At 39.2% G+C, this 24,148-nt stretch overlaps 2 protein-coding genes across 5 annotated transcripts; both read right to left on the bottom strand.

The window, feature by feature from the left end:
* Positions 1-265: 265 nt before the first annotated feature.
* On the bottom strand, positions 266-16,687 carry LOC124125325 (sialate O-acetylesterase-like). Of its 4 annotated transcripts, none has more exons than XM_048383980.1 (8): positions 16,552-16,687; positions 15,663-16,003; positions 15,145-15,283; positions 14,468-14,737; positions 3,914-4,050; positions 2,660-2,817; positions 2,356-2,557; positions 266-573 (listed from the first exon to the last, which is right to left on the bottom strand). In XM_048383980.1, the coding sequence occupies exons 1-8, from the start codon at positions 16,616-16,618 to the stop codon at positions 283-285; spliced, it is 1,605 nt and encodes a 534-aa protein (XP_048239937.1). In that variant the 5' UTR covers positions 16,619-16,687; the 3' UTR covers positions 266-282. The 4 variants fall into 4 exon arrangements, with proteins under 4 accessions (XP_048239937.1, XP_048239938.1, XP_046344563.2 ...); XM_048383981.1 differs by lacking the exon at positions 14,468-14,737 and adding an exon at positions 4,849-5,118; XM_046488607.2 differs by lacking the exons at positions 14,468-14,737; positions 15,145-15,283; positions 15,663-16,003; positions 16,552-16,687 and adding exons at positions 4,849-5,118; positions 5,842-5,980; positions 6,446-6,786; positions 8,174-8,299.
* A 1,268-nt stretch (positions 16,688-17,955) lies between these two features.
* LOC125373116 (sialate O-acetylesterase-like) lies at positions 17,956-23,147 on the bottom strand. Its single transcript, XM_048383982.1, has 8 exons — positions 23,026-23,147; positions 22,165-22,505; positions 21,491-21,629; positions 20,935-21,234; positions 20,582-20,721; positions 19,983-20,140; positions 19,548-19,740; positions 17,956-18,254 (listed from the first exon to the last, which is right to left on the bottom strand). Exons 1-8 carry the CDS (start codon positions 23,096-23,098, stop codon positions 18,000-18,002), a joined length of 1,599 nt encoding a protein of 532 aa, XP_048239939.1. The 5' UTR covers positions 23,099-23,147; the 3' UTR covers positions 17,956-17,999.
* Between the last annotated feature and the right edge of the window lie 1,001 nt (positions 23,148-24,148).

Raw genomic sequence — 24,148 nt, 5'->3', positions numbered from 1 at the left:
CCTAGGGAAGATGTTCTCCTAGAATCTGTCTCGCTGCCAAGCCTTAAATACATGTATCTTCAAAGGGGAACACTACGCCTGCTTTTTTAATGCAGATGTATGCATGCAGCAAATATCATAAAGTGCGTTAACTGCAAGAATATGTACTTTTATCTACGAGCCCAGTGCGTTTTTAAGTGCGTATAGTGTGTCCCCTACTGTTGTTCTGTCACAGTGGTCATTACTAGTTGTTTTGTTTTTTTGAAAAACCCACACAAATCAAACCAAGTGTTCTGACACGGTTTATTTCACTATTTTGACATTAGATTTATCTTCAAGGATATATTTGACGAAAGGTGGCGCCGGGTAGCCACTTTCCTTGTTGTAGACTGCACACTGTTTAAGGGGACAGGGCGACTCTCTCCAGGCGTAACGTAGTGCAGACACCATCATGTCTTTAGGCTGTAGACATATTTGGCTGTAGTTGAAGGTCACTGACGTGTCGTCATGTGACGCCATTAGAAGAGGGAACCACGTAATGTTTTCCGAGACTTCAACGAGAGCAGACCTTTTGTCCAAGGTAATGCATGATACCTGAATCGCAGAAGAATTAAGGCGAAATCAAAAACAATATAATAATCGATGGGTTTGTTGCATTCTTGCTGAAGACAAACGCATTTTGGAAACGTCCTAGAAATGGCTGTTCAGAAAAGGTAACATTTTCCTTCAAAATATACATACATGTAACTTAAGAGACTGATATTTTCATGAAATAATATGGAAAGCATGTGTTATACTATTCACTTCGGCTGATGTTCACGTCCATAAACTTGGTCTGACCAAAGCTGGAGAGATCCACACGCTTCTCATGCATTGTTATATGCATGCATATGTGAAAATGGACGTTCTTGAGCAGTAGTTTCTAAGACACGTACATGCCATTTGCAACATCGCTCTTAGTCGTTTTATGCAAGGATGGCTTTCCATTTAAAATGCCATTAGGAAGACGCCTTACACCGGAAGAGACCGCTGGTACCTTATGGACAGCCAATGGGCTAGTTATAGGCTTTATCATGTTAGTGCTAAAAAAACGTCTGTGCGGCCACCGCTGTTTAGTGCATCATCCAGCACGTTATCTTCAGTAATGGAGACGATTGAATGCCAAGCAGTTGCAGTTTGTTCACAGATGAGTCGCCTTCTGTTTCGTTTACGATGGTGACGGTCGTGTTTGTCATTACAGTAAGTTATCATTGGCTGTACTGCCATTTGGTAGAACATGATAGATTTAGCCGTGACCATTTATTGTTTGTGGGAGAGGTTTTAACGGATCTACGGGACTGTACATCCCAAGGAAAGGAAATTGCAAGATATGATGAGATATGAACATAGCATAGGAGCATCTTTCTAATGGCCGATTTAAAAGATAACATAGGGCCGGAATATTTGCAGAGTGTTTTGAGAGGGGAACCATACAGCACAATGACGAATGTATTCCCCGGACTGGAATTCGATGGAACATTGTTCTTTGACCGCTGCTCCAGCCACTTTGCCAGCTCTGACTCATCTGACCCGTGAAGAACCGTGTCAGAATTCGTCTTCAGAAACCCATGCTTGTCTTTAGAGGCGCCTAACGGGATCGGGTGGTCAGACTCGCTGACTTGGTTGATGCATGTCATCGTATCCTAGATGTGTAGATTGATGCTCATGATGTCAGTCACAGGCTTGTCTGGTTGGGACTTGATTATTTACAGACCGCCGTCATATAGCCGGAATATTGCTGAGTGTGGCGTTACACAACACATTTTCAGAGGGTGAATGGAGTAAATTCAAGAGACTGGTGTTAAGTTGTCAAAGTCACACCTGACGCTTAGTCGTGATCGATTTTGAAGACACTTTGGTATTGGAATTGTCGACAAGGTTATTGTCATATTACGTGCGAACATTTCCGTTAATAACCACTTCTGTCTAGTCTGATGGTTTCAGAGTCATTTCAAGGCATTTTAACATATTTCAATATCTAAAACATGTTGACTGTGATATTGTGTCAAATCAGGAAAATACCAATGAACTTTAACTCTTTAAAGTCAACTTCCAACAATTGATCGATGTCTTGGGCTCTAAATAAACATTGCTACCATTTGATTGTCTGTAAAAGAATTTGACTTGTGGCTGGTTGAATAGCTTTTAAGCTCAACTGACTGCAATTCAGTTTTCAGGTTTAATATTTTGTTGCATATCTATATTTGTACTTGTTGAAATTATTCATGATTTCTGTAAATGAAAGAGGTCTCGATTTCCTTAAATCCATTGGAATATGCCAGTTTTCTCTCCCACCAAAGGTATCTAGTCTTGAAATAAATGTTCATTGGAAATCACCTCAAATCCTGTTGTTGATCTGATGTCCAGAACAGTTTGTTTGTTATCATAGTCTATCTGTATAGTGCTGTCAGCTACCCAGATTGTGAACAAAGAAGGAATGGGGCCGTTGAATTTAGAGTACTCAATTTGGTTGTAGGCCACAGCAAGTCCAGCTGTGCACAGACGCATAGACACATCCTGCTTGTCCCGGGGGTGGATACTGAAAGTACATTCAACAGTATAAAGTGCACAACATTTTCCAAAGAATAAATCAAATTTCATGTTATCGCTTTAAAGGAACATCGTAGGCATAATGATATACCCTGTGTATGGAGAGGTAAAGTCCGGCAGGTCCATGGCCACCGCCATGAAGGTATTCTTCATCCTGTCGTTAGGGACGTAGCCATAGTCAGCTGTCTGGTGCCACCGAATGTCTGTGAAGCCGGTTGTAATGGTGTCATTGTTTCTGTATGGGGCAAGCTGCATACAAACATATAATAATTATTTCTGTTGGGGAAATGTGTCTCAAAGACGAATATCCCCATAAATAATTCAACGCTAGTTTTTGTTTGTTTGTTGTTGAACGCCGCAATCAGCAATATTCCAGGTAAATGATGGCGGTCTGTAAAAATCGAGTCTGGACCAGACAATCCAGTGTTTGATACCACGAGCATCGATCTACGCATTTGGGACTCGATGACATGCATCAACCAAGTCAGCAAGCCTGCCCACCCGATCCTGTTAGTCGCCTCTGACGACAAACATGGTCGCCTTTTACGTCAAGCATGGGTTGCTGAATACCTAATCTACCCAGGATCTTCACGGGTCTCAAACGCTAATGAAGCAAATAATACGGGAAATAATTTAAGTGTTCCATTATGAAATAGTAGAAACAAACTATGTTTCCCAGAATTTGGTCAAACGCATGTACAATAATGAATGCTTCTAACAGTTTAATCGTCTTTCCATAGAAAAAGATGTATTAACAGATTTGATTATCTTGAAAAGAAAATTGATGAAAATGTTTAAAATAACCAAGAAAACAATATAATATTGAACATTGATTGAATCTGATGACAACTCTGTGGTTGCAGAATAATAATGAGTGAATACCTTTACCTTTCAAACACTCACACCTTGTAAGGAGGGTTTGACCTTTCAACCGGGCAAATACAACACATATAGAAATAATTTCCGACTACAGTTATTATATCTTAGTGAAGGTCCCCTACACTGGCTGTCTTTTAACTAAAAGAGATTTGTAGCGGGAACAGAAGTTGTACAAACTTACGGTAGTGAGTTAGTGAATATGGCTTTACGCCGCTTTTAGCAATATTCCAGCAATATCACGGCGGGGACACCAGAAATGGGCTTCACACATTGTACCCATGTCGGGAATCCAACCCGGGTCTTCGGCATGACGAGTGAACGCCTTAACCACTAGGCTACCCGACCGCACCACATACTTACGGTAACATGAGAAATGATAACATGTTGCGGTGTTGACCCGTGTGTTGTTCCCTATGATGGATTATTGAGACTCTGAGCCTCAATCTTCTATCATAGAAAATCCTACCTGTACAAATCCAAAAGGAAAGACTGGGTCAGTTTGTCCTCCTGATCCTTGATGGAACTTGTCTCTCCAGTCCTCTATCATGGCTGGGAATGTACAGTTGTACTGGTTCATAGTTGGAGATCCGGCATTGGCTTCACCTGGTCACAGAATATTGATGCACCATATAGTGGTTCATTGCTTGGTCTACAAGTGGTTTGTGTGCCACTGAGTCATCCAGAGAAGTTGCACTGATTCATTGTTAGGTCAAATGGTGGTCTGCTCATCCTTTGAGTCATCAACCACAGTGGCTCTGGTTCATTATTTGATTCATAGGTTGTAAGACACTGGCATCAACTCTTCATAATTTGTTAAGCTCGTTTATGAAGTTATTTACACAGAAGCCCCTCTTAAATCACAAAATAGGAGTTGAGGATGCAGACTTTATTTCACGTTTCCCAAGCGTGCTGTCTAAGTAAGGACCGGATGCTCACAATGATGAATTTACTTTGATTCGATCATATATATATCATATCATACACGTGTACACTTTCAGCCTACTGGGAGTCAAACAATCATGTGAGATCAGTTTTCATTATATTTGGGCGCTATTTTCTTCTTTGTAGTTTAAGATGTATTGAGGAGTGATACTCTCGTCTACTGCCCCTACAACAACTCTTCCACACAACAAGAGCACCGGGAGCCAAGATTAATTTGTAGAGAGTTGTAATGTGAGAGGTGTAATCTGGAATTTTCCAGATGCAGACATATCTGTATCATCTTGAACTAATCTCCACATGGTCATGCTTTTAAGATACAACGGAAAGTACCCTTTTCTGTATTTTTACCTATATCCCTTTAGCTATATTAAAAAGTACTTCATTTATAATATTTTGTGAGACATTAATCCACTGAAATAGATGAATATGGCACCAGGTCTAATGTGTAACAGTTTTTACCTTGATACCAGATGGCTCCGTATATGGTCATGTTCAGGAAGGGTCGCATCATGGCATTCCACAGAACAGAAGCAGAGTTCGGGTTCACACCAGACACATCGCTTACACCACATTTCTTGAGAACATTGGGAGCTGACCACGCCTCCACTCGGGTTCCTCCGTATGATGATGCTATGAGGCCGATGGGGTATTTGAGATGTGAAGACAGGTACTTGCCATATAACCAGCAGACTCCCGAAAAGTACGACCAATCCGGACCGCCAATAGTAGCTTAGTATCATGAAGAACACTTTATATCATAAGATATTACATGAAACATATGCATGTATATGACACAATATACCTAAAGACGATGTCAGTATACTTTATGTACTGATTAAATCTGTATCACAATGACCACGTCATTATTACTGTTTAAGGAACCTAAGAACTAAAACACCCATAGCGCACTACATTTTGAATGTAGGGGACACATGCTTATTCTGTTAATGGCAGGAAGATGAAGGATGACCTAGTCCAGTTAGCCAGTGTTATCACACAAGGAGGCATAGATATCTTATGACATCTGTTGAACCAATAGTAGCCTTATGTCTGTTTTGCCATATTATTTAGAAATATGGAGAAAAATACATCTGTAAAAAGATGATGTAGAATGACATTATTCACTGATTGAGAAATCTGTATCACCCTGACTATATCACTATCACTGTACATAAGGGCGTTAAACAACCTTTATGGTCAAATGTCAGTATCAAACTACATTTTGAATGTGGGCACCAACGTGATTATTCTGTTAAAGGTAGGCAGATAAACGACACTGTTTCAATTAACCTTCAGTGAAGGGATCTCGTAACACCTGTTGCATCTGTAAGACGGCAGCAACGTTGAACTATTGAAACAATACTTTTGAAGAAAAATGTTGAAATAAGTTTACAAAGGTGCTGACATATGAAGATACACATGACTTGGCATTACTGAAGCTGCTTGTTCTACCTGCACTTGGAACAGACCAAGGTTGACTGATATTCAGCAGATCATATTCTTCGACCGGAGACCCTCCCAAGGCAACTGTAAACACCCGGATGTTGGGATAGTTGGGGACATCTGTCTCCTCTTCCGTTGCATTAAAAGCCTGCATGCGTTATACCGAATTAGGAGATAAACTACTGTGTTTTCCGTTTACATGTTTCGAACGTAGATTTAACACTTGTACATTTCATTCGAAACCGAATTGATTGTTGTTAAATGGGCTAAATTTTCAAGATGGGGTTTTCATTTCTTTATGACGCGTCTTCCTACACACTGGTGTATATGTATTGGATCGTATTTATGATGAGTGCAAACGGCTTATTTTGGTAACTTTGTCCGTTGGAAATCTAGCCAACAACAGTAAGATATGTATCAAACACATTGTCTTCTACATGGCAGGATAACCAAAAAGAGATTTTCTCATACCAAGTAAAACTGTAAAAATATAGAGACGAATTGGAATCTTTAAATTCTTCACCCAAACAAAATTTAGTAAACAATCATTGAGGACTACCAGTACTTCATGGTAAAACATTTACGAACATCCCTCCACTGATACAAAACTTACCATCGAAAGTGTAAACTGCATGTTGCTCTGACCGGAACATATCCAGACGTCCCCAAATAACACATCAGTTAAGCCAATGCTGCCCTCGCTAGATGTCGCTGTGATGTTGTAAGGCCCACCAGCACCGATGGCAGGAAGTTGAACTGACCACACAGGGGTTACTGCCATAGGTCCATTAAAGGATGTTGTATTCACCTGTCCCTTACCACTAATGCTCAATGTGATTGTCTCCCCTTCTTTTGCAGCATAGCCCCATATAGTTGTCCTTTGGGGTGCCTTTTGAAGAACCATGTGGTTACCATAGTAACTAGCAAAGGAGAAAGGTTTAGCCGCTGAGGTCCCTAAAATAGAATAATCATACAAATGTGAGGTGATAAGGCAGATAAGGCATAAGCTACCTTCACTCAATCCTCAGCATGTCAACCTATACACAGCTGACGTGCTCCCCTAGGAACTATTCCACAAATGACTTCTCATCATTTCCACAGCTTAACATCGACTCACGACACATATTAGAACTAGGATTGTTTTTTATTCGAAAATGTTATGAAGAGAAAACCTTCACGATTGTCTTGTTAGTGAGAATGAAAGCATGAAAAGAATAAAATAAATTAACGCCAGATAATAACGGGTGTCGATTATTCACTGAGATTTCAGATTTCAGTGAGTGTAAAAGGCCAAATGGTGGTGAATCTTATATGAATGGATCACTTAAAAATCCCTAAACTCTGTCAAATATTGTTCAGGCAGTTCAGGGGCAGCCTTCTGGTTTCCACAGTATTTGTATTTAATGCACTATAATGCATGTATTTAAATCGGCACTTTCCAAAAGAGAGCTGTGTTTTTAAAATGTTATTTTTTCATTGAATATGTAAAGGTTCGATATCAGCTTATAATGAGTCTTGCGGCGCTAAAGAATGTTAAAGGGGAAGTGTACAGGCAAAAATCACTTTCTTTCTTATTTTAAACAAAACACAATTTTAGAATTAGTTAGTATCATTGTTTGAAAATATACACTCATTTTTCTCGCAGTGAAAGTAGGGAGTTCACAATAAGTGTGAAAATGTCATGCCGTTATGAGGCCTTCGGTTTCCGAGCTAAACAGGCCTGGGTTATCCCCCTTAGATTATGACGTAATTGGTGCCAATTTAACTAGGTCCCTGTCTTGTCATAACGCAAAAGATATCAAGTACCAGTTTATGGTGAGACAACATGGCATCCGATACATTGCCTGGTCCGAAGAAGTTCCCTTGACACCTTCAAGAAATCGCAAAACCATACGCTTTTGAACCAAAACGAGCAAGCTTCGCGGTATGGAAACGATGAGAATCAAGTGGAAACAAGAGAAGACCCACATCACCTGTTGTATCTTGAACAGCGCGGCACCGTACAAAACAATATGCTGCGCATCTGAGAAGATAGCACCACACACCTCTACATACACCACGTGAAACGAGTCTAATAAAGTCATGACTTTATCAATTGGCACCAATGACGTCATATTGCAAGGGGCATAAGCCATGGTGTATTTATTATGGAAATAGAACTCGTGGGAAATGTAAAACATATGAACCGATTTTATGAATAAAATAAATTAGATACTTGTGATATTTTTATTGTCTGGCCTCTAAAACTACTAGGTAAATACTTTCCATGATGAAAAAATACAACTTGCCCTTTAATATGACCCACTCCCTGAGACGTGTTTTAATGTACGGATGAACCCACCTTCTCCTGCAGTATGTGCTGTTAGTGCTGATACCTTAATGACAACCAGGAGAACAATCCACCCAGTTCGTTCCATTTTTGCCGGTATTGTAGGACTGTTTGAGTATAGACAAAGACTTACACTGTTTATTTATAGAAGGCAATATCTACCTTTATCTTATCTCTAACCTAGTAAACTTTTAACTTGTGAGACTATAACTACCTAAGTGAAGGAACCATCACTATTATTCTTAACTACTAATCTTAAACATGTATCAACAAGTCGTTATTTGTCTAATGAAATATTGTTGGGGCACTACTGGATCATCGGTTTAGTGGTGTATGATGCCAGAAGTGTGTTAAACTGCTACACATGGTGTGGAATCAAAAATTCCCAATGATTCACCAATACCATATATGGGTGTCACCTAACTGTAATGTTGACATATCAAAATATAACTGAAATACTGTTCAATGTTAAACCCAGCATACTCTACCAAGGTAGATACATATGTCTAATCTTTCATTAACTTAGAAACGACAAGAAGAGATTTGCGCAACATTTATTGAAAGCAATGTCCATGTATATATAATGAAATAACGACATAAAGGAAATTAAAGGTCACCTGTCAGAAACCTTAGAATAATGTTTGTGTTTCAAATTTTTGTTCGTGTTTCCACAACATTGACCTGTAATTCAAAGCAGGTATTGTACAGTAAAAGCATCCTTTGCAAAGAATAAACATGTGATGTATTATTCCATCCCACCATACACATGTGTCAAAATGCAGTGTACACATACATTCATGTAACGATATGTAGTATATAAGGAATAAGATGACAGCCTCGTTAACCACATTTGAAGTAGTCGATCAGTGGCATTGGAAGACTCCTATTATTCATAGTCACCACATTTTAGGGCACACTGCTCTTGAATATTACGTATTATAACTAGTAAGCCCATTTAGTAAACACACAATCTTACTCAAACTTTATCAAAGCTTTGGTTCGTTTACAATATTCCATTAATGTGATCAGGAATTATTGTCTATTTGACATGTTTGGCTTTCTTAAATGATAAGGAATTGACGAAGTTCTGAAGAATAAAAAAAATCCACCCATCTTTTAGAATTGTTCACATATGCTGTGGGCATATACGAGGTATGGCTGAAAAGGTCTGAGCCTTACTATGATGGACCCTGTAAATTTGGTTGCTAGTTATTTTTCAGCATGATATCCCCAAGGACCACATACATCTGCCAATGACACTGGAGGGCCGGGACCCCACTGATGTAGAAGCTCCTGGAGCTGCTTTTGCATAATGCTTGACAGACAGTACTTTCTTCAAGTTTGAAGGGATGTAAATGGGACTGTGCTAGATCTGCTGAATGTGGAGGATAAATGATGGAGTTCAAGGCCACAGACATGTATTGCAGCCATGACGACAATAGACATGGCAACGGTGCATTGTCCTGTGGATCAACACACCTTTAGTGAATTTTCCACGTTACTCGTACGTGGTTACCTAAGCAGATTAGCATGGTTTTGGCCATTAATGGTCTGAACTTTCGGGAGGTAGTCCACCAGTAGGATTTCTTTGGAATACCAGGAAATTCCAGCTGATAGAATTGATTTGCCCTTCTTCAAAGAATTAGATGTTTCCATAGTTGTGAGTCTTCTTTGGTCTCTGACTGATAGCGATGAACCCAAATATCATCCATGATATCAAAATCGATCCACAAAACCAGCTGGATCTGCTTCAAAACGACGTATATAACATACGTTGATAGATGATGAACGTTTCTGATCAGAAGCCTTGGAACTCTGTGTGTTGAAACGTTTGTCAGTTGATTCCTTAGAATGTCCTCAACTGTATTGGCTATGTAACGTGTAGTGAGTCGTCGAGCATCCATAATGGTATCATTATTTTATCAACATTATTCTCAGTGGTGGCAGCTGATTGTGGATCACCTTCGAGTCTCTCCCACATTGATTGTGGCAAAGCAAGGCAAATGATATCATCTCCTAAACATGATTTTCAGTTGAAGATACTTGATGGCAGCGTGGTAGCCAATTTTCAAACAAGAATACGTAGTCACTTTCATACCCGCAGACATATCTTGCCTGGTTGTGTATTTGATTCTAATTCAGCTTGTAAGCATTGAAAGTATTAATCGTAATACATACAAACTGTTAAGGGTGTATTATACATCCTTCATAGTAGGCTCAGAGATTTTCAGCCACCCATTGTTTAAGTATTATTAACAAAAACATGACAACATTTCTTTCCTTGCGCATTTTATTTCACAATTTTAACATTTGACTTATTGGTGATAACACTTTCGACAAAAGGTGGCGCAGGGTAGCCACTATCCTTGTTGTAGACACCACACTTTTTAAAGGGACACGGTGACTCTCTCCAGGCATAGCGTACGGCAGACACCACCATGTTTTTAGTCTGCAGACATATTTGGCTGTAGTCGAGGGTCACTGATGTGTTGTCATGTGACACAATAGGCAAGGGGAACCACTCTGACTCATCCGAAGATGGAGCTGAACTATTGGTGCATGTCACCTGGAAGAAGTCAGTATTAAAATTAAAAGATGTTATTAATGATAAACAGAATCACTTCTCACTACAATACGTTGTAAATCACAATATCTCTGATCATAACAGCTGATCCATCTACTGATTCACGTCATATGAATATACATCTCAACTTTTTTTTGTCAACCACATGATCTTGAAGAACCTGGAAACTTCAATTCAACTCGAAAACATTGTGAATCCAACGTTCAACCGCAACTGTTTGTACTCGTATGACATTTTTTTATATTGTCGACACCATCAGCTGATGCTGGCTTGTCGAAGTGAATCATCTCGGTACAGCAAGACCGGATCATTCACTGGACTGGACCTCTCAGCATTACAGTCTTTGTTGTTGTATCACAAGATATTTCGAGGAGTGGTTACGAGTAGCACGGCCTTGTTAATAAAAAGTCAGATTGTATCCCCACTAATACTGGACCAATTGATCTTAAACTTTTCACACCCATGCCCACAATTGAGGATATGTTCGAATCCCATTTTATAAACATGGTCACTTTGTCAACCACAAGGACAAACTTATAAGTAAGCCCTTTTTTGAATTATTGCACGAATATAATTGTGCATGGCCATCATAGGTAGTCGGCATCGGGCCTTAAACATTCGTTACAGTTTTTGCAGTATTGTGATATTTGACCTTTAATTGACCTTTCAGTAGGAGTTGTGTTGTACTGACTCACATTTTTGAGAGAAACATTAGGACACATTTTGTCGCCTTTTTGGGTAGCAGTGAAGCCTGTATGCAACAGACATTACCTTCTTCTCTTACAGTGTTTAAACTTGCTGTTTGAACTAATCAATATCTATTGTGACATTACGAAAATCTTTCATAACTGCCATGTTCTCTTTTGTTTATCATTACTTAAAATGAAGCTTACTTTGCGTCAGTTCCATGCCCAGATCGCATCCTATTCGTACGCCAACATATCCAAACATCCATCTTGACACTCTGAATACCCCTATCAAATCTTTAGAATTTGAAGTTTACCGCGCGAAACCAACTTCAGTATGGAACAGACGAGCACACTGTATATCAAGAGCCTTCGTTGCTCAATCGGTCTCCGGGCTGGATTTATTGTCGTTACAGGCTTTCATGCAGGCTATGGGTTCAATGCCCGAGTCTGGTAGCTGTGGCTTGCCTGCAAAAGTTTCTGTGTCACGTGATGGACTGTCACTCCGAGATGTGCAGAAACGCCCCCTTGGCGCATTATGTGTCGCTCCACCCGTTGAATTATTGTACATGTGGCATCAAAGTACAAATGTTGCAACTTTGCAGCAATGTGTGGAAAGAGTTCAACTTAATACACCTTTGAATGTTGTACCACTGTAGCGTTTATCGACATTGTCTGTGACTAAATATATATTGAATATAAACTAAAATTTGTTGACCAACCCAATAATGAATTAGCAATGGTCACTGACCTCAAAGCCGGTTGTTGATCTAATATCAAGGTCTTTATAAAAGTTTATCTCCATGGTTCTTTCCTTGGTGTAGATTATGAACAGACCAGGAATGGGTCCGTCGAATGTAGAGAACTGAGTTTGGTTGTAGGCCACAGCAAGTCCAGCTGTACACAGACGCATAGACACATCCTGCTTGTCCCGGGGGTGGACACTGAAAGTACATTCAACTGTATAAAATGTACAACATTTTCAAATGAATAAGTTAAATTTCAAAGGATATTATTTTAATACAAGAATATAAAAAGATATAGTTATATACCCTGTGTATGGAGAGGTAAAGTCCGGCAGGTCCATGGCCACCGCCATAAAGGTGTTCTTCATCCTGTCGTTAGGGACGTAGCCATAGTCAGCCGTCTGGTGCCATCGAATGTCTGTGAAGCCAGTAGTAATGGTGTCATTGTTTCTGTATGGGGCAAGCTGCATTCAAAAAAGTAATGACCATAATTCAGTGTAATCAAGCGAGTGAATGGAAATAACTGTATATTTACAGGATGGCTTTGATAAAAAAAACATATTACCAGAACTTAGAAATAATGAATGATAAGAAAAGTGTTCTAACAGCTTAAATTTGCCTTTCCATCGAAAAAGCTGTATTGGCAGTTTTTAATATCTTGAAAATAAAAATTATGAAAGAATGTTTTTAAAATAACCAATATTATTTGAATTGTGTTTGAATTGGTAATTCTGAAGAAAAACGGTAATTCTTATACAATGATAATTTGTTGATAACTTTATGTTAGTGGGACATGTTCTTCACACATGGCGACAATAAAACTTTTAATAGCTTTGCTGACGCCTTAATGTTGTTACCTTGATAAAACAACGTTTGAGAAAGTGTGGTATGACACTTAGACGGGGCCACCCGTCTTTTTGCACAGATATAAATATGAAGAGATAAAGCTGTTTCAGATGTGTCAGTCAGTGGAAGGAAGTCATTATTGAATGATATCAGATCATTGATGGCAACATATTCAGTTATCAAATCATACTAAAGATCACATGGACTAGCTGTCTGTTGTCACACGGATAAACACAGCAACATGCTATGATTTGTCATGATATAAACACAGAGCCTCAGGCATCTGTGAGGGATAGTTTGGTATGTGTAATAGTAGGAGAGAATATTACCTGAACAAATCCGAAAGGAAAGGCTGGGTCTGTTTGTCCTTCTGATCCTTGGTGGAACCTCTCTCTCCAGTCATCTATCATGGCTGGGAAAGTACAGTTGTACTGGTTCATTGTTGAAGAACCGGCATTGGCTTCACCTTGTCACAGAACATTGATACACATATCAAACAGTACACCATATACTGGTCCATTTGTTGGTCTATAGGTGGTATGTTGCTCCTTTGAATCCTTCATTACAGTTTCTCTGCTCAATTGTTTGGTCTACAAGTGGTCTGTCAGTTCCACAACGGAACCTGTCTCTATCATGGCAAAGAACATACAGCTGTTCTGTTTGATGAAATGGTGGTGTGGTACTCGCCTTAACTTGTTGTAGAAAAATGTTCAACTTGTAATCTGTTAATTGACCTCAAAATTTGACCCTCTTAAATTCCAACGTAGGCGTTCAGAATGTAGAAATTATACCACGTTTCCCAAGCGTGCTGACTACATAAATCGGACGTTAGGAATTGGTGGGTGTCCAGATCATTTCATTCATATCAAAATATAATTGTGATGTCTATTGAAGTAAGTTCTTATTGTTATAAGTGCACATTTGCAACCGATAGTGAGACGGTCACACTAGGTAAGTTTTCTTTATATCGGTTGCCGTAAATAAAACGTGGATTCTCTTGGTATCTCCTCTTGTAACCGTGCTCACAACGACCTTTCCTAGAGCACCTAATCGTATTAATAAATACGTTTCCGAGAGAGATATCGATGTTTAACAATGGGATAAGTTGTTTGTCATACACTGTTACAAATCAGAGCACAGCATTATTCCCTTTCTGGGAAAGTAAAGAGTTTATATGAATGGTTTTCCATATTTAGACAGATTTTAGTTCAACTTGAATTAATCTCCACATTTTCATGAATGCACGATGCATGGGATGCTGAGGTCAGCATGAGCATATCCTTTTAGAAATTGCTTTTTTCTGTAAGTAAGCACTGAGCTATGAATTTTTTACCTATATTCCTTTAGCCATATTAAAAAGTACTACATGTATAATATTTTGTGAGACAATATTCCACTAAAATAGATGAATATGGCACCAGGTCTAATGTGTAACAGTTTTTACCTTGATACCAGATGGCTCCGTATATGGTCATGTTGAGGAAGGGTCGCATCATGGCATTCCACAGAACAGAAGCAGAGTTCGGGTTCACACCAGACACATCGCTTACACCACATTTCTTGAGAACATTGGGAGCTGACCACGCCTCTACTCGGGTTCCTCCGTATGATGATGCTATGAGGCCGATGGGGTTTTTGAGATGTGAAGACAGGTACTTGCCATATAACCAGCAGACTCCCGAAAAGTACGACCAATTCGGACCGCCTATAGTACCTGGATGTCAGGAAAAAAATGTTGCCGTAATATTTAGAATTTTGGAGAAAAAACCCCACTAAAATCAAAAATAACGTAAATGGACATCTGCCGATTAATATATCTGTATCACCCTGACTATATCACTATCGCAGCATAAAGGCTAAAGGAACCTTCATGGTCAAATGCCAATATAAAACTACATTTTGAATGTGGTTTGCAACCTGATTATTGTGATTATGGTAGGAAGATGAACGCGATGTATTATCATGCAAGAAGGGATGTCGTGACATATGGTGTATCTGTAAGACAGCAGCAAAGTTGAACTGTTGAAACAGACTTTGAAGCAAAATGTTGATGTTTTTACAAAAGGTGCTGACATATAACGATTGCACATGACTTGGCATCACTGAAGTTGTTGGTTCTACCTGCACTTGGAACAGACCAATGCTGGCTGATATTCAGCAGATCATATTCTTCGACCGGAGACCCTCCCAAGGCAACTGTAAACACCCGGATGTTGGGATAGTTGGGGACATCTGCCATCTCTTCCGTTGCATTTAAAGCCTGCATGGATTATACTCAATTATAAATGATGCCTTGTGGGACCTTGTTAAGAAAGATCAAGAATGTTATAAATCATCGATTAATACATGACCTTTTCAACACAAGCATATCTGCAGTTCCATAAAGAAGTTTTAGGTTAGCAGAGACACTAATCCTGTTTTACTTGTGGTTAAAGTCAGAATCTTTTGTAACATGTTTAAGATCAGATTTGCGTTTTGTTCATTGACAACCTTACCATATTTGAGTCCTATAACCACTCATTTTACCATCATAATTGAGTATGTAACCAGTTAGTTTTCATCGACCTTGACTACCAGTTATGCATGGAGAAGCGTCTATAATATCGACTAACCTATTGTCATTTTTTTTTTAAACTTACCATCGAAAGTGTAAACTGCATGTTGCTCTGACCGGAACATATCCAGACGTCACCAAATAACACATCAGTTAAGCCAATGCTGCCCTCGCTAGATGTCGCTGTAATGTTGTAAGGCCCACCAGCAGCGATTGCAGGAAGTTGAACTGACCACACAGGGGTTGTTGCCATAGGTCCATTAAAGGATGTTGTGTTCACCTCCCCTTTACCACTAATGCTCAATGTGATTGTCTCCCCTGGTTTTGCAGCATATCCCCAGATTGCAGCTTTCCTAGGCGCTTGTTGAAGAACCATGTGGTCTCCATAGTAACTAGCAAAGGCGAATGATTTTGCTTTTAAGGCCTCTGCAATATCAATGTATATGTTTTCCCTTGTTGTTCAGTAAAACCAGACATATTGTTTTCTTTTGGGCAGCATTTTGAAGAAGCATATAGTTTCCATAGAAACTTGCAAAGGAGAATGTTTTAACATCTATGTTCCCTGAAATATATTAACCCTTAGGAAATGTAATGCAGATTTCGGACGCTTCAGAACAATGTTATGAAGTCTTGTATAGTTATATCTTTAAGGAGATAACGATGATTTGGTTTGGGTCAGAGAGGTTTATCAGACAGTGTCACAGGTCGGACGTAACACGTTTCGTACTGTAACACAAGTGTGGAACAATGTAATATATTCTTGTGTAGTTATATCGACAGAACTTTACCTGTTTTAACAACTTGGACTAAAATATGACACGAAATGACAGTCAGATAGAGCTGACCCTACTTTTGTGTAAATCACGGGGTTCCAACCATATGTTAAAATTTGTTCAATCATTGAATGCACAAATACTTGGTGTCAATTTATCATGTGGTCCGTACAACTAACTTATGATCTTGAGAAAACCTACCTTCTCCTGCAGTAAGTAAGGCCACCTCAAGGGTAATCAGGAGAACTGCGCAGGCAGTTGGTCCCATTTTGCCGGAATGTTTGAGTAAAGACTAATGATTGCACAGTATATATATTTAGGACACTATCTACCTCTATGATATCTCTACCATATCTGGAAAACTACTTGCATTCTTTAAGACAATACCTAATGTAGAACACATTCCTTATGGTTGAGTATATTAGATTTAAGTGTTTATATGTTTGGTCTGGTTGGTCCAGGTTTTGGGATTTGTTGTTTGAGACAGAATGTTTGTCAGTTAATGCTTCAAAAATTACATATCTTGTATTCCGAAAGGAGCGGTGAAACAATTAGGTTTACTCATAACCCATCAGAACATCCATCATATCGTCAAGAATTTTGTTGTTGGTAAAACCTGACCACAAATAATATGATTTAGTTTTCAAACGTTTGGGACAACGGTGTATTAGACTTCCTAAATTTGTTTCTTAGTCAACAGTTCAGTAGATATGATTCAAATCTAACTTTAGGGAGTCAACATGCAGTTACAAGCTTGAGGTACTATATTTATAACAAATACTTCCATTTGCTAGCACTGAGATGGTGAGAATTGAAAACTGTATTATCAAAATAAATTCTGAGCCACGATCCGTCAGGTATGTTGGGCAATCAACCAAGTCACCAAACCTGACCACACGATTCAGTAAGTCGCCCGTCATCGTCGGTCGCCGCCATCAAGAATCATTTTGGTAAGACGTTTCCATATCATTAATTGAACATGTCTTGTATGACAAGAGAAATGACTTCAACTTTCCAATAGTTCCAGCAACTCCAGCCTTTGGTGTCTACATTCCACAACTTTTGAGGTAAGATGGAGCATGCTCTTTCTATGGCGATTTCAATTTCCCCATTTTGACTCGTACCCTATTTTTTTCAGGTGAGCAGTTGACTTTGTGCTCGTGACGGGTGCCACCGGTGGGGCAGGATACAATCACCTCGTGACACCTGGTATCATCCCCGTTTGATAGTGATTAATTCATAAACATATGCTCGTGATATAGACGGAATCGTACAATGAACTCTCAGATTTCTCATGATGATGGAAATGTTTGTGTAGCTTTTATTCGTGTTTTCATAGCCATTGTTGCCTGTCAGTAATATACCCTAGACATAATACAAAGTAAACATAGTGTTGTTACCCGTTTTTAAAGAGATGTTCATCTTCATTAACTAGATGGCCTAATGGGTGTTTATTGATTATACTCAAAATCAAACATTTCAGTTATTTTCACGGAATTTTAATATTTGACATCTTATTGCTGGTTTTAAAAGTATAGCTCATCACCATTACAGGGAGGGCCTCACGGATGTGTATTGATAATAACTAAAAACCAAACATTCTAGTTATTTTGCACGCAATTTATTTCATAATTTCAATATTTAACATCTTATTGCTTAACATGTCGAATGAAAGGTGGCCCTGGGTATCCACTGTCCTTGTTGTAGACAGCACACTGTTTGAAGGGGCAGGGCGACTCTCTCCAGGCGTACCGTATTGCAGACACCACCCTGTCTCTAGATCGCAGACATAGTTGGCTGTAGTTGAGGGTCACTGATGTGTTGTCGTGTGAAGTAATAGGCATTGGGAACCATACTGAATTATCATCTGGTCGTGATGAACTGTTGGATTTAACACATGTCACCTAAAGGAAAACAACCACAATAACTAGAGAAATCACAACTTAATGAAAGGTCTCTGATTCAAACAGTTTACTCGTCAGTTGATTCATCACTTATGAATATTTGTCTGAGTGTACTTTTCATCAACCAGCTGTCATATTAACTTTGATCAGGGGACACACCATGATGATAGTTCTCAAACGCCATCACTTAGTGATGGCACAGAACAGGGACTGCTGGTCCCACGAAGTATTCAGCAATTCTGTAGCAAGGTATTGGTGTATTTCCAGCATTGCTACAGGAACAAACGGGTTGATGCTTTTGACACGCACAATATTTGTCGCAGTAGAACTCGAATATGACGAATATGACCACCCTCGAAACCACTCAGGTTAAAAAAGGTCATATTTTGCCCTTAAAGGGTCGGCATACGTTTCGAAATTAGCAAAATGTTATCAGATATGTTCATGTGAATGAGACCTCGAGTGTTGACAGATGCTTGTTTTGGACACAACACTAAATGTGGGAAAAAGCTGATTTTAGAGGTTTTCAGTTTTCAGTTTTATTATTTGAACATGAGCCAGTCTTTGACTCAAGCTTATTTTCGTTGGAGATACAGATAAAGACTCAAACGTATGGTAACAAAATCTTCTCAGGGGACAGATGTAGTTAATTTTTCTTTTGAAGAATAATCGACCTTTTTCGCTCATACTTGAACATGCCATTTGTAAAAACCTTGCAAGGGTATATAGAAATGTGGGATAGGATACGCTTCCCCTTTTGCGAACAGCTGGTTTTATACTTATTTGATATTGATAGAGTGATATTGTCTATTTAATCATGAAGTATTGAATTATTCTGAAAATATTACATCGATATATCACTCGAATGAAATATCACTTTATCTGGAACGACTTTCAGACTGTCCTAATGATACAATTATTTTTCATGGAAAGATAGTGAAGATCATTTAGAAATTACATGTACATAATGAATAATTAACATTTGTAATGTTGTAACGTAATAATTGTAACATATTAACTATTGTGATACACGCGCCACTTATCTTTGTAAGGTCACTAGATCAGATATAGATGCTATTTGACAAGAAAATATAAGTATCCCCTATATATCGTAATAAGTCACAAGCGAATGGAACCCAGAGCCAATGATTCCGCGTCATCAGACTGTGCGCAATTTACCTACTGGCAATACACACAAACAAAATGGTCATCTCAGAGAAATATATGCAAAAACATAACAATTGTTTGGTTCACAAAAGCAAGAAAAAACACGAAGTAGCAATGGTCACTGACCTCAAAGCCTGATTTCGATCTAATTTCCAGAACTTTGTCATAAGTAATCTGCACGGTTTCTTCTTGCGCCAAGATTGTAAAATGAGACGGGTAGGGGCCATTGAGTGTAGAGAAGTGAGTTTGGTTGTAAGCCACAGCAAGTCCTGCTGTACACAGACGCATAGACACATCCTGCTTGTCCCGGGGATGGATACTGAAAGCACATCGAAAAACACACAATATCTTATCTGATTGTTACATATTATGGCCAGTGTCCAGATGACCGAGTCAAAAATGACACACATAGGGAAAGGCACCGTCAGGGACTACTTAAAATGGTGTGAGGGTTTACTGAAAAAGAAACAACATTTGTGCAACAATATGGATTACAAATTGTTAGACATTCCACCTTTTTTTAATAGCATTTATTTACTGGGTTTACATTATTTATGATACCTTTGCCAAGGAGACGAGAAGTCGGGCAGGTCCATGGCCACCGCCATGAAGGTATTCTTCATCCTGGCGTTAGGGACGTAGCCATAGTCAGCTGTCTGGTGCCACCGAATGTCTGTGAAGCCGGTCGTAGTGACGTCATTGTCTCGCCATGGAGCAAGCTGAGGAAAGAAGGAATAAAAATTGTCAATGCAAGAGAATAACTTGCCTGGATTTTCTACCGAAACAGATTCCGCTGTGGAAATTATATGAGTGGAAGGAATAAAAATGACAATGGACAACAAATTCTTCCTTTGACACAAATATTGTGCATGAATATGACGACTCAAAAGTCAAATCCAAATACTGGTCCGTAAATTGATTGGAAGACAGGTCATTGTAGTGACATAACTTCTCATAAACTGAAGTGTATGGCTGGCAATTAAGGATTATGATTTAATTGTTTTCACATTCTGACATTCTAAACTATTTGCTGGTTTGGTATTGTGAGGGTCGATGCTCGGAATAATAGTTCTACATACATTATAAGCAGAAACAATAGTGACATTCATTTTAAGTTGTACAAAGTCGTTAATAAATGCATGTTAGACAAGCACGATTACCTGTACAAATCCAAAGGGAAAAAGCGGGTTAGTTTGACCAACGGAACCGTGGTGGAATCTATCTCTCCAGTCATCAATCATGGCGGGGAACGTACAGTTGTACCGGTTCATTGATGAAGGTGGTTTGTCATTAGACTCGCCTAAAACAAAATATTGATACAAATTATTTTCGAAATGTGTGTGTGTGTGTGTGTGTGGATGTGTGTGTGTGGATGTGTGTGGATGTGTGTGTGTGTGTGGATGTGTGTGTGTGTGGATGTGTGTGTGGATGTGTGTGTGTGTGTGTGTGTGTGTGTATGTGTGTGTGTGTGTGATAAGATCAGATTTGATATATTTTTTGATATATTTTTTACCTTGATACCATATGACTCCATATATGGTCATGTTGAGAAAAGGTCGCATCATGGCATTCCACAGAACAGAAGCAGCATTTGGATTTACACCAGAAACATCACCAGCGTCATCGCTTATGTCGCTTACATCGTATACATCACATTGCTTGAGAACATTGGGAGCTGACCACGCCTCCACTCGGGTTCCTTCGTATGACGTCGCAATGAGGCCGATGGGGTATTTGAGATGCGAAGACAGGTACTTGCCATATAACCAGCAGACATCCGAAAAGTACGACCAAGCTGGACCACCAATGGTCTCTTGATGTAAGAAGATAAAGAGAGTTAAAACTAGTTGGAACGCAGGGGACATACTTGTCAGGCAGGCGTACAATAGTTACGGAACTACAGAGAGGAAATGATACATGTATTATATTGAGATTACTTGAGAATATGTTTATTTCAAAATGAATATTTTATAGAAGGATATGTTGTCAGAAAGAGCGTGTAAGTAATATTGATGTATGGATTATGACGTTGCAATGTATGACCAGGAAACTCTACAGCAAGTGTTTACCTGGACTAGGAACCGACCAAGGTTCACTGATACCCAACAGATCATATTCTTCAAAAGGAGACCCTCCCAAGGCAACTGTGAATACCCGGATGTTGGGATGGTTAAAGGCATCTAACTCCTCTTCCGTGGCATTGAAACCCTGTCGGAGACAACATGAATAACTGATTTATACAACACTTGGAACGCTAAGAGAACGAATGAAATAGTTGGATAACAGGTCACTAAGAACAGGACTTCAGGTATGTGGTGGTGTGTGTGCTTAAGCGGGATTGAAACCCAAATGACACTAGGTAGTAAACCTTTATCTCTTTGGCAAAACCCATAAGAAGTGTTTCACATTAACACTATGATTAATAATCCGAGGCATCAGTAGGAGTTAGCTGCAGTTAGAATCATCGGTTATTATTCAGCCAGGTTCTTAGGGCTAAGAGAACCTAGTGCTGTAACAACGTGTCACAAGACCCAACCAAAATAAAAATAGCTGATTCATGTTTTCAGAAATAGGTGTGTCACATCAACTATTGATCAGACACTTGCTGAGCAGTTGTAATAAATCATCGGCACAAGGGGACTACAACAGTAAAACACGTTATCAGCATGACCAGTAGACAACAATGAGGTCATCAGATGCTGTCTGCTGGTCATGTTCAATATCTGTGTATGTTACAACCTACCATTGAAACTGTAAACTGCATGTTGCTCTGACCCGAACATATCCAGACGTCACCAAATAACACATCAGTTAAGCCAATGCTGCCCTCGCTAGATGTCGCTGTAATGTTGTAAGGCCCACCAGCAGCGATTGCAGGAAGTTGAACTGACCACACAGGGGTTGTTGCCATAGGTCCATTAAAGGATGTTGTGTTCACCTCCCCTTTACCACTAATGCTCAATGTGATTGTCTCCCCTGGTTTTGCAGCATATCCCCAGATAATCGTTCTTTGGGGTGCTTTTTGAAGAACCATGTGGTTTCCATAGTAACTGGCAAAGGCAAATGGTCTTTGCGCTGTGGTCCCTAAAATAGAATAATGTTCAAGATAAGTGAAGGGATAGGTAAAATGTGGTCTTGATTATAGAGGTATAAGACAGTACTGTCTAAAAGATCCGAATGATAAATCAGGAATTCTTATCTGAAGGTAGGGGTTTGGGTGAAATGGGGTTTAAATTTGCGTTCGAGATTATTGCGCATATACAGCTCTTTCCATTAGGAACCAAACCAACAAGACACCCAAGTATTACATAATGAAATATATTTTTTGTTTCCCCAGATATTAATAACAACAAGACAATATTCGAATATATCTGCACATACACTGTTTCACTCATGTGAGCTACCAGTAATCATACATTAAATCATTTGAATTTTGTATTTGTTGATAATACGAGGGGATAAACCTTCTTGAAATGAATCCAACTTTCATCAGATATCCTGTACATGAGGCAGACGAATGTTGCAGATGATATAGATTTAACAAGATCAAACAGTAGAAAAATTTAAGACAAAGTCAAAGAATGTTCCAGAAAACATATATTACCTCTTCCAGAATATACTGCTAATGCTGCCACATTAACGGCAGTCCAAATGAATTTCCATACAACTGACTCCATTTCATCCGCCGTCTTCAAGACACACACAATCGATCCCTGCCTTATCTCCCTAAGGTTGAACTTTGTACTAACAATCTCTTATAAGTCTTACAAGGTGAAAATATCTTCGAGAAGGTTAAGAGATAAACTTAAAACGTTCTAGCATTTCTATCGACGTTTCTGTTCGATATGGCAAACGAATGGAATAAAAAGAACTTGGAGACAGAAAGTTCCAGAGTGAAAATGATAGTAAATGGCTGTAACTTGAGATAGCCAAGATACCTTAGAGAGAACTACAGCACACAGACGGGAGAGAAGGAATAGCCAGGACATCAGAACATCACTCTCACAAGGACAAAGACGGGGAGGGTCAAACATAGGTCCACAACTTCTTAGTTCTCGCTCTGAGGCCTGGGACAGGACAGCAACCCGCTAGGGGTATGATGAGACCGAGCGTGATTTAAGGACGCCTCAGGTAGATCCGACAGACCATGTCGATGATTGTAAACATGAATGTGTCAGGACTGAATTCTAAATTAACTGATCCGGACTTTACCGATTACTTAAACTCATTTGTATTTTCATGTTGTTAGGTAAAACCGTATTTGGATATAAGAGAAGATTTACTATGTTCATGTGTTTAAGTCCACCCTGAATGTTCGACTTGGTACACAAACCCTTTGAGGCAATGCTAAAAAGGCATACATATATTACAAAATGACCTACATGATATATAAGAACATTGTGATGATGTTTAATATGATAAGGGGAGGAGACTTGAATGTGAGAACTAGCACTGAATCTGATTTTGTACAGGATGATATCCTTGAATACCTCTAGGGACTTGATAACAGTGTATGGGGATTTCTGTTGGACAAATACAGCTTAAATAATTTTTTGGGGGATTTATTTTTGAATAATTTTGGTTAGAGCTTACTCGATTTATGTCGTTTACTGAATATACAAATTGTTAATGGAAGGTGCGGGTCAGACGCTGGTGTAACGCTTCAAGTAAGTGAACCTACGCCACGCAATACACATGTCAGGGATTCCTTTAAGTTTGTGTTGGTT

Source organism: Haliotis rufescens, unplaced genomic scaffold, assembly GCF_023055435.1.
Source record: "Haliotis rufescens isolate VD_foot unplaced genomic scaffold, xgHalRufe1.0.p SCAF_5, whole genome shotgun sequence".
Taxonomy (NCBI): domain Eukaryota; kingdom Metazoa; phylum Mollusca; class Gastropoda; order Lepetellida; family Haliotidae; genus Haliotis; species Haliotis rufescens.
This window is presented reverse-complemented; position numbering and strand designations above follow the sequence as displayed.

Coding starts and splice junctions, on each gene's coding strand:
- LOC124125325 (XM_046488607.2), bottom strand. CDS start 8,249: ATGGAACGAACTGGGTGGATTGTTCTCCTGGTTGTCATTAAGGTATCA. Junction 5,981..6,445: donor TGCAGTTTACACTTTCGATG/GTAAGTTTTGTA, acceptor TAACGCATGCAG/GCTTTTAATGCAACGGAAGA. Junction 4,051..4,848: donor CGGAGCCATCTGGTATCAAG/GTAAAAACTGTT, acceptor TTCTGTGACCAG/GTGAAGCCAATGCCGGATCT.
- LOC125373116 (XM_048383982.1), bottom strand. CDS start 23,098: ATGGAGTCAGTTGTATGGAAATTCATTTGGACTGCCGTTAATGTGGCA. Junction 20,141..20,581: donor TTCCCTTTGGATTTGTACAG/GTAATCGTGCTT, acceptor TTCTTTCCTCAG/CTTGCTCCATGGCGAGACAA. Junction 18,255..19,547: donor GATCGAAATCAGGCTTTGAG/GTCAGTGACCAT, acceptor GTTTTCCTTTAG/GTGACATGTGTTAAATCCAA.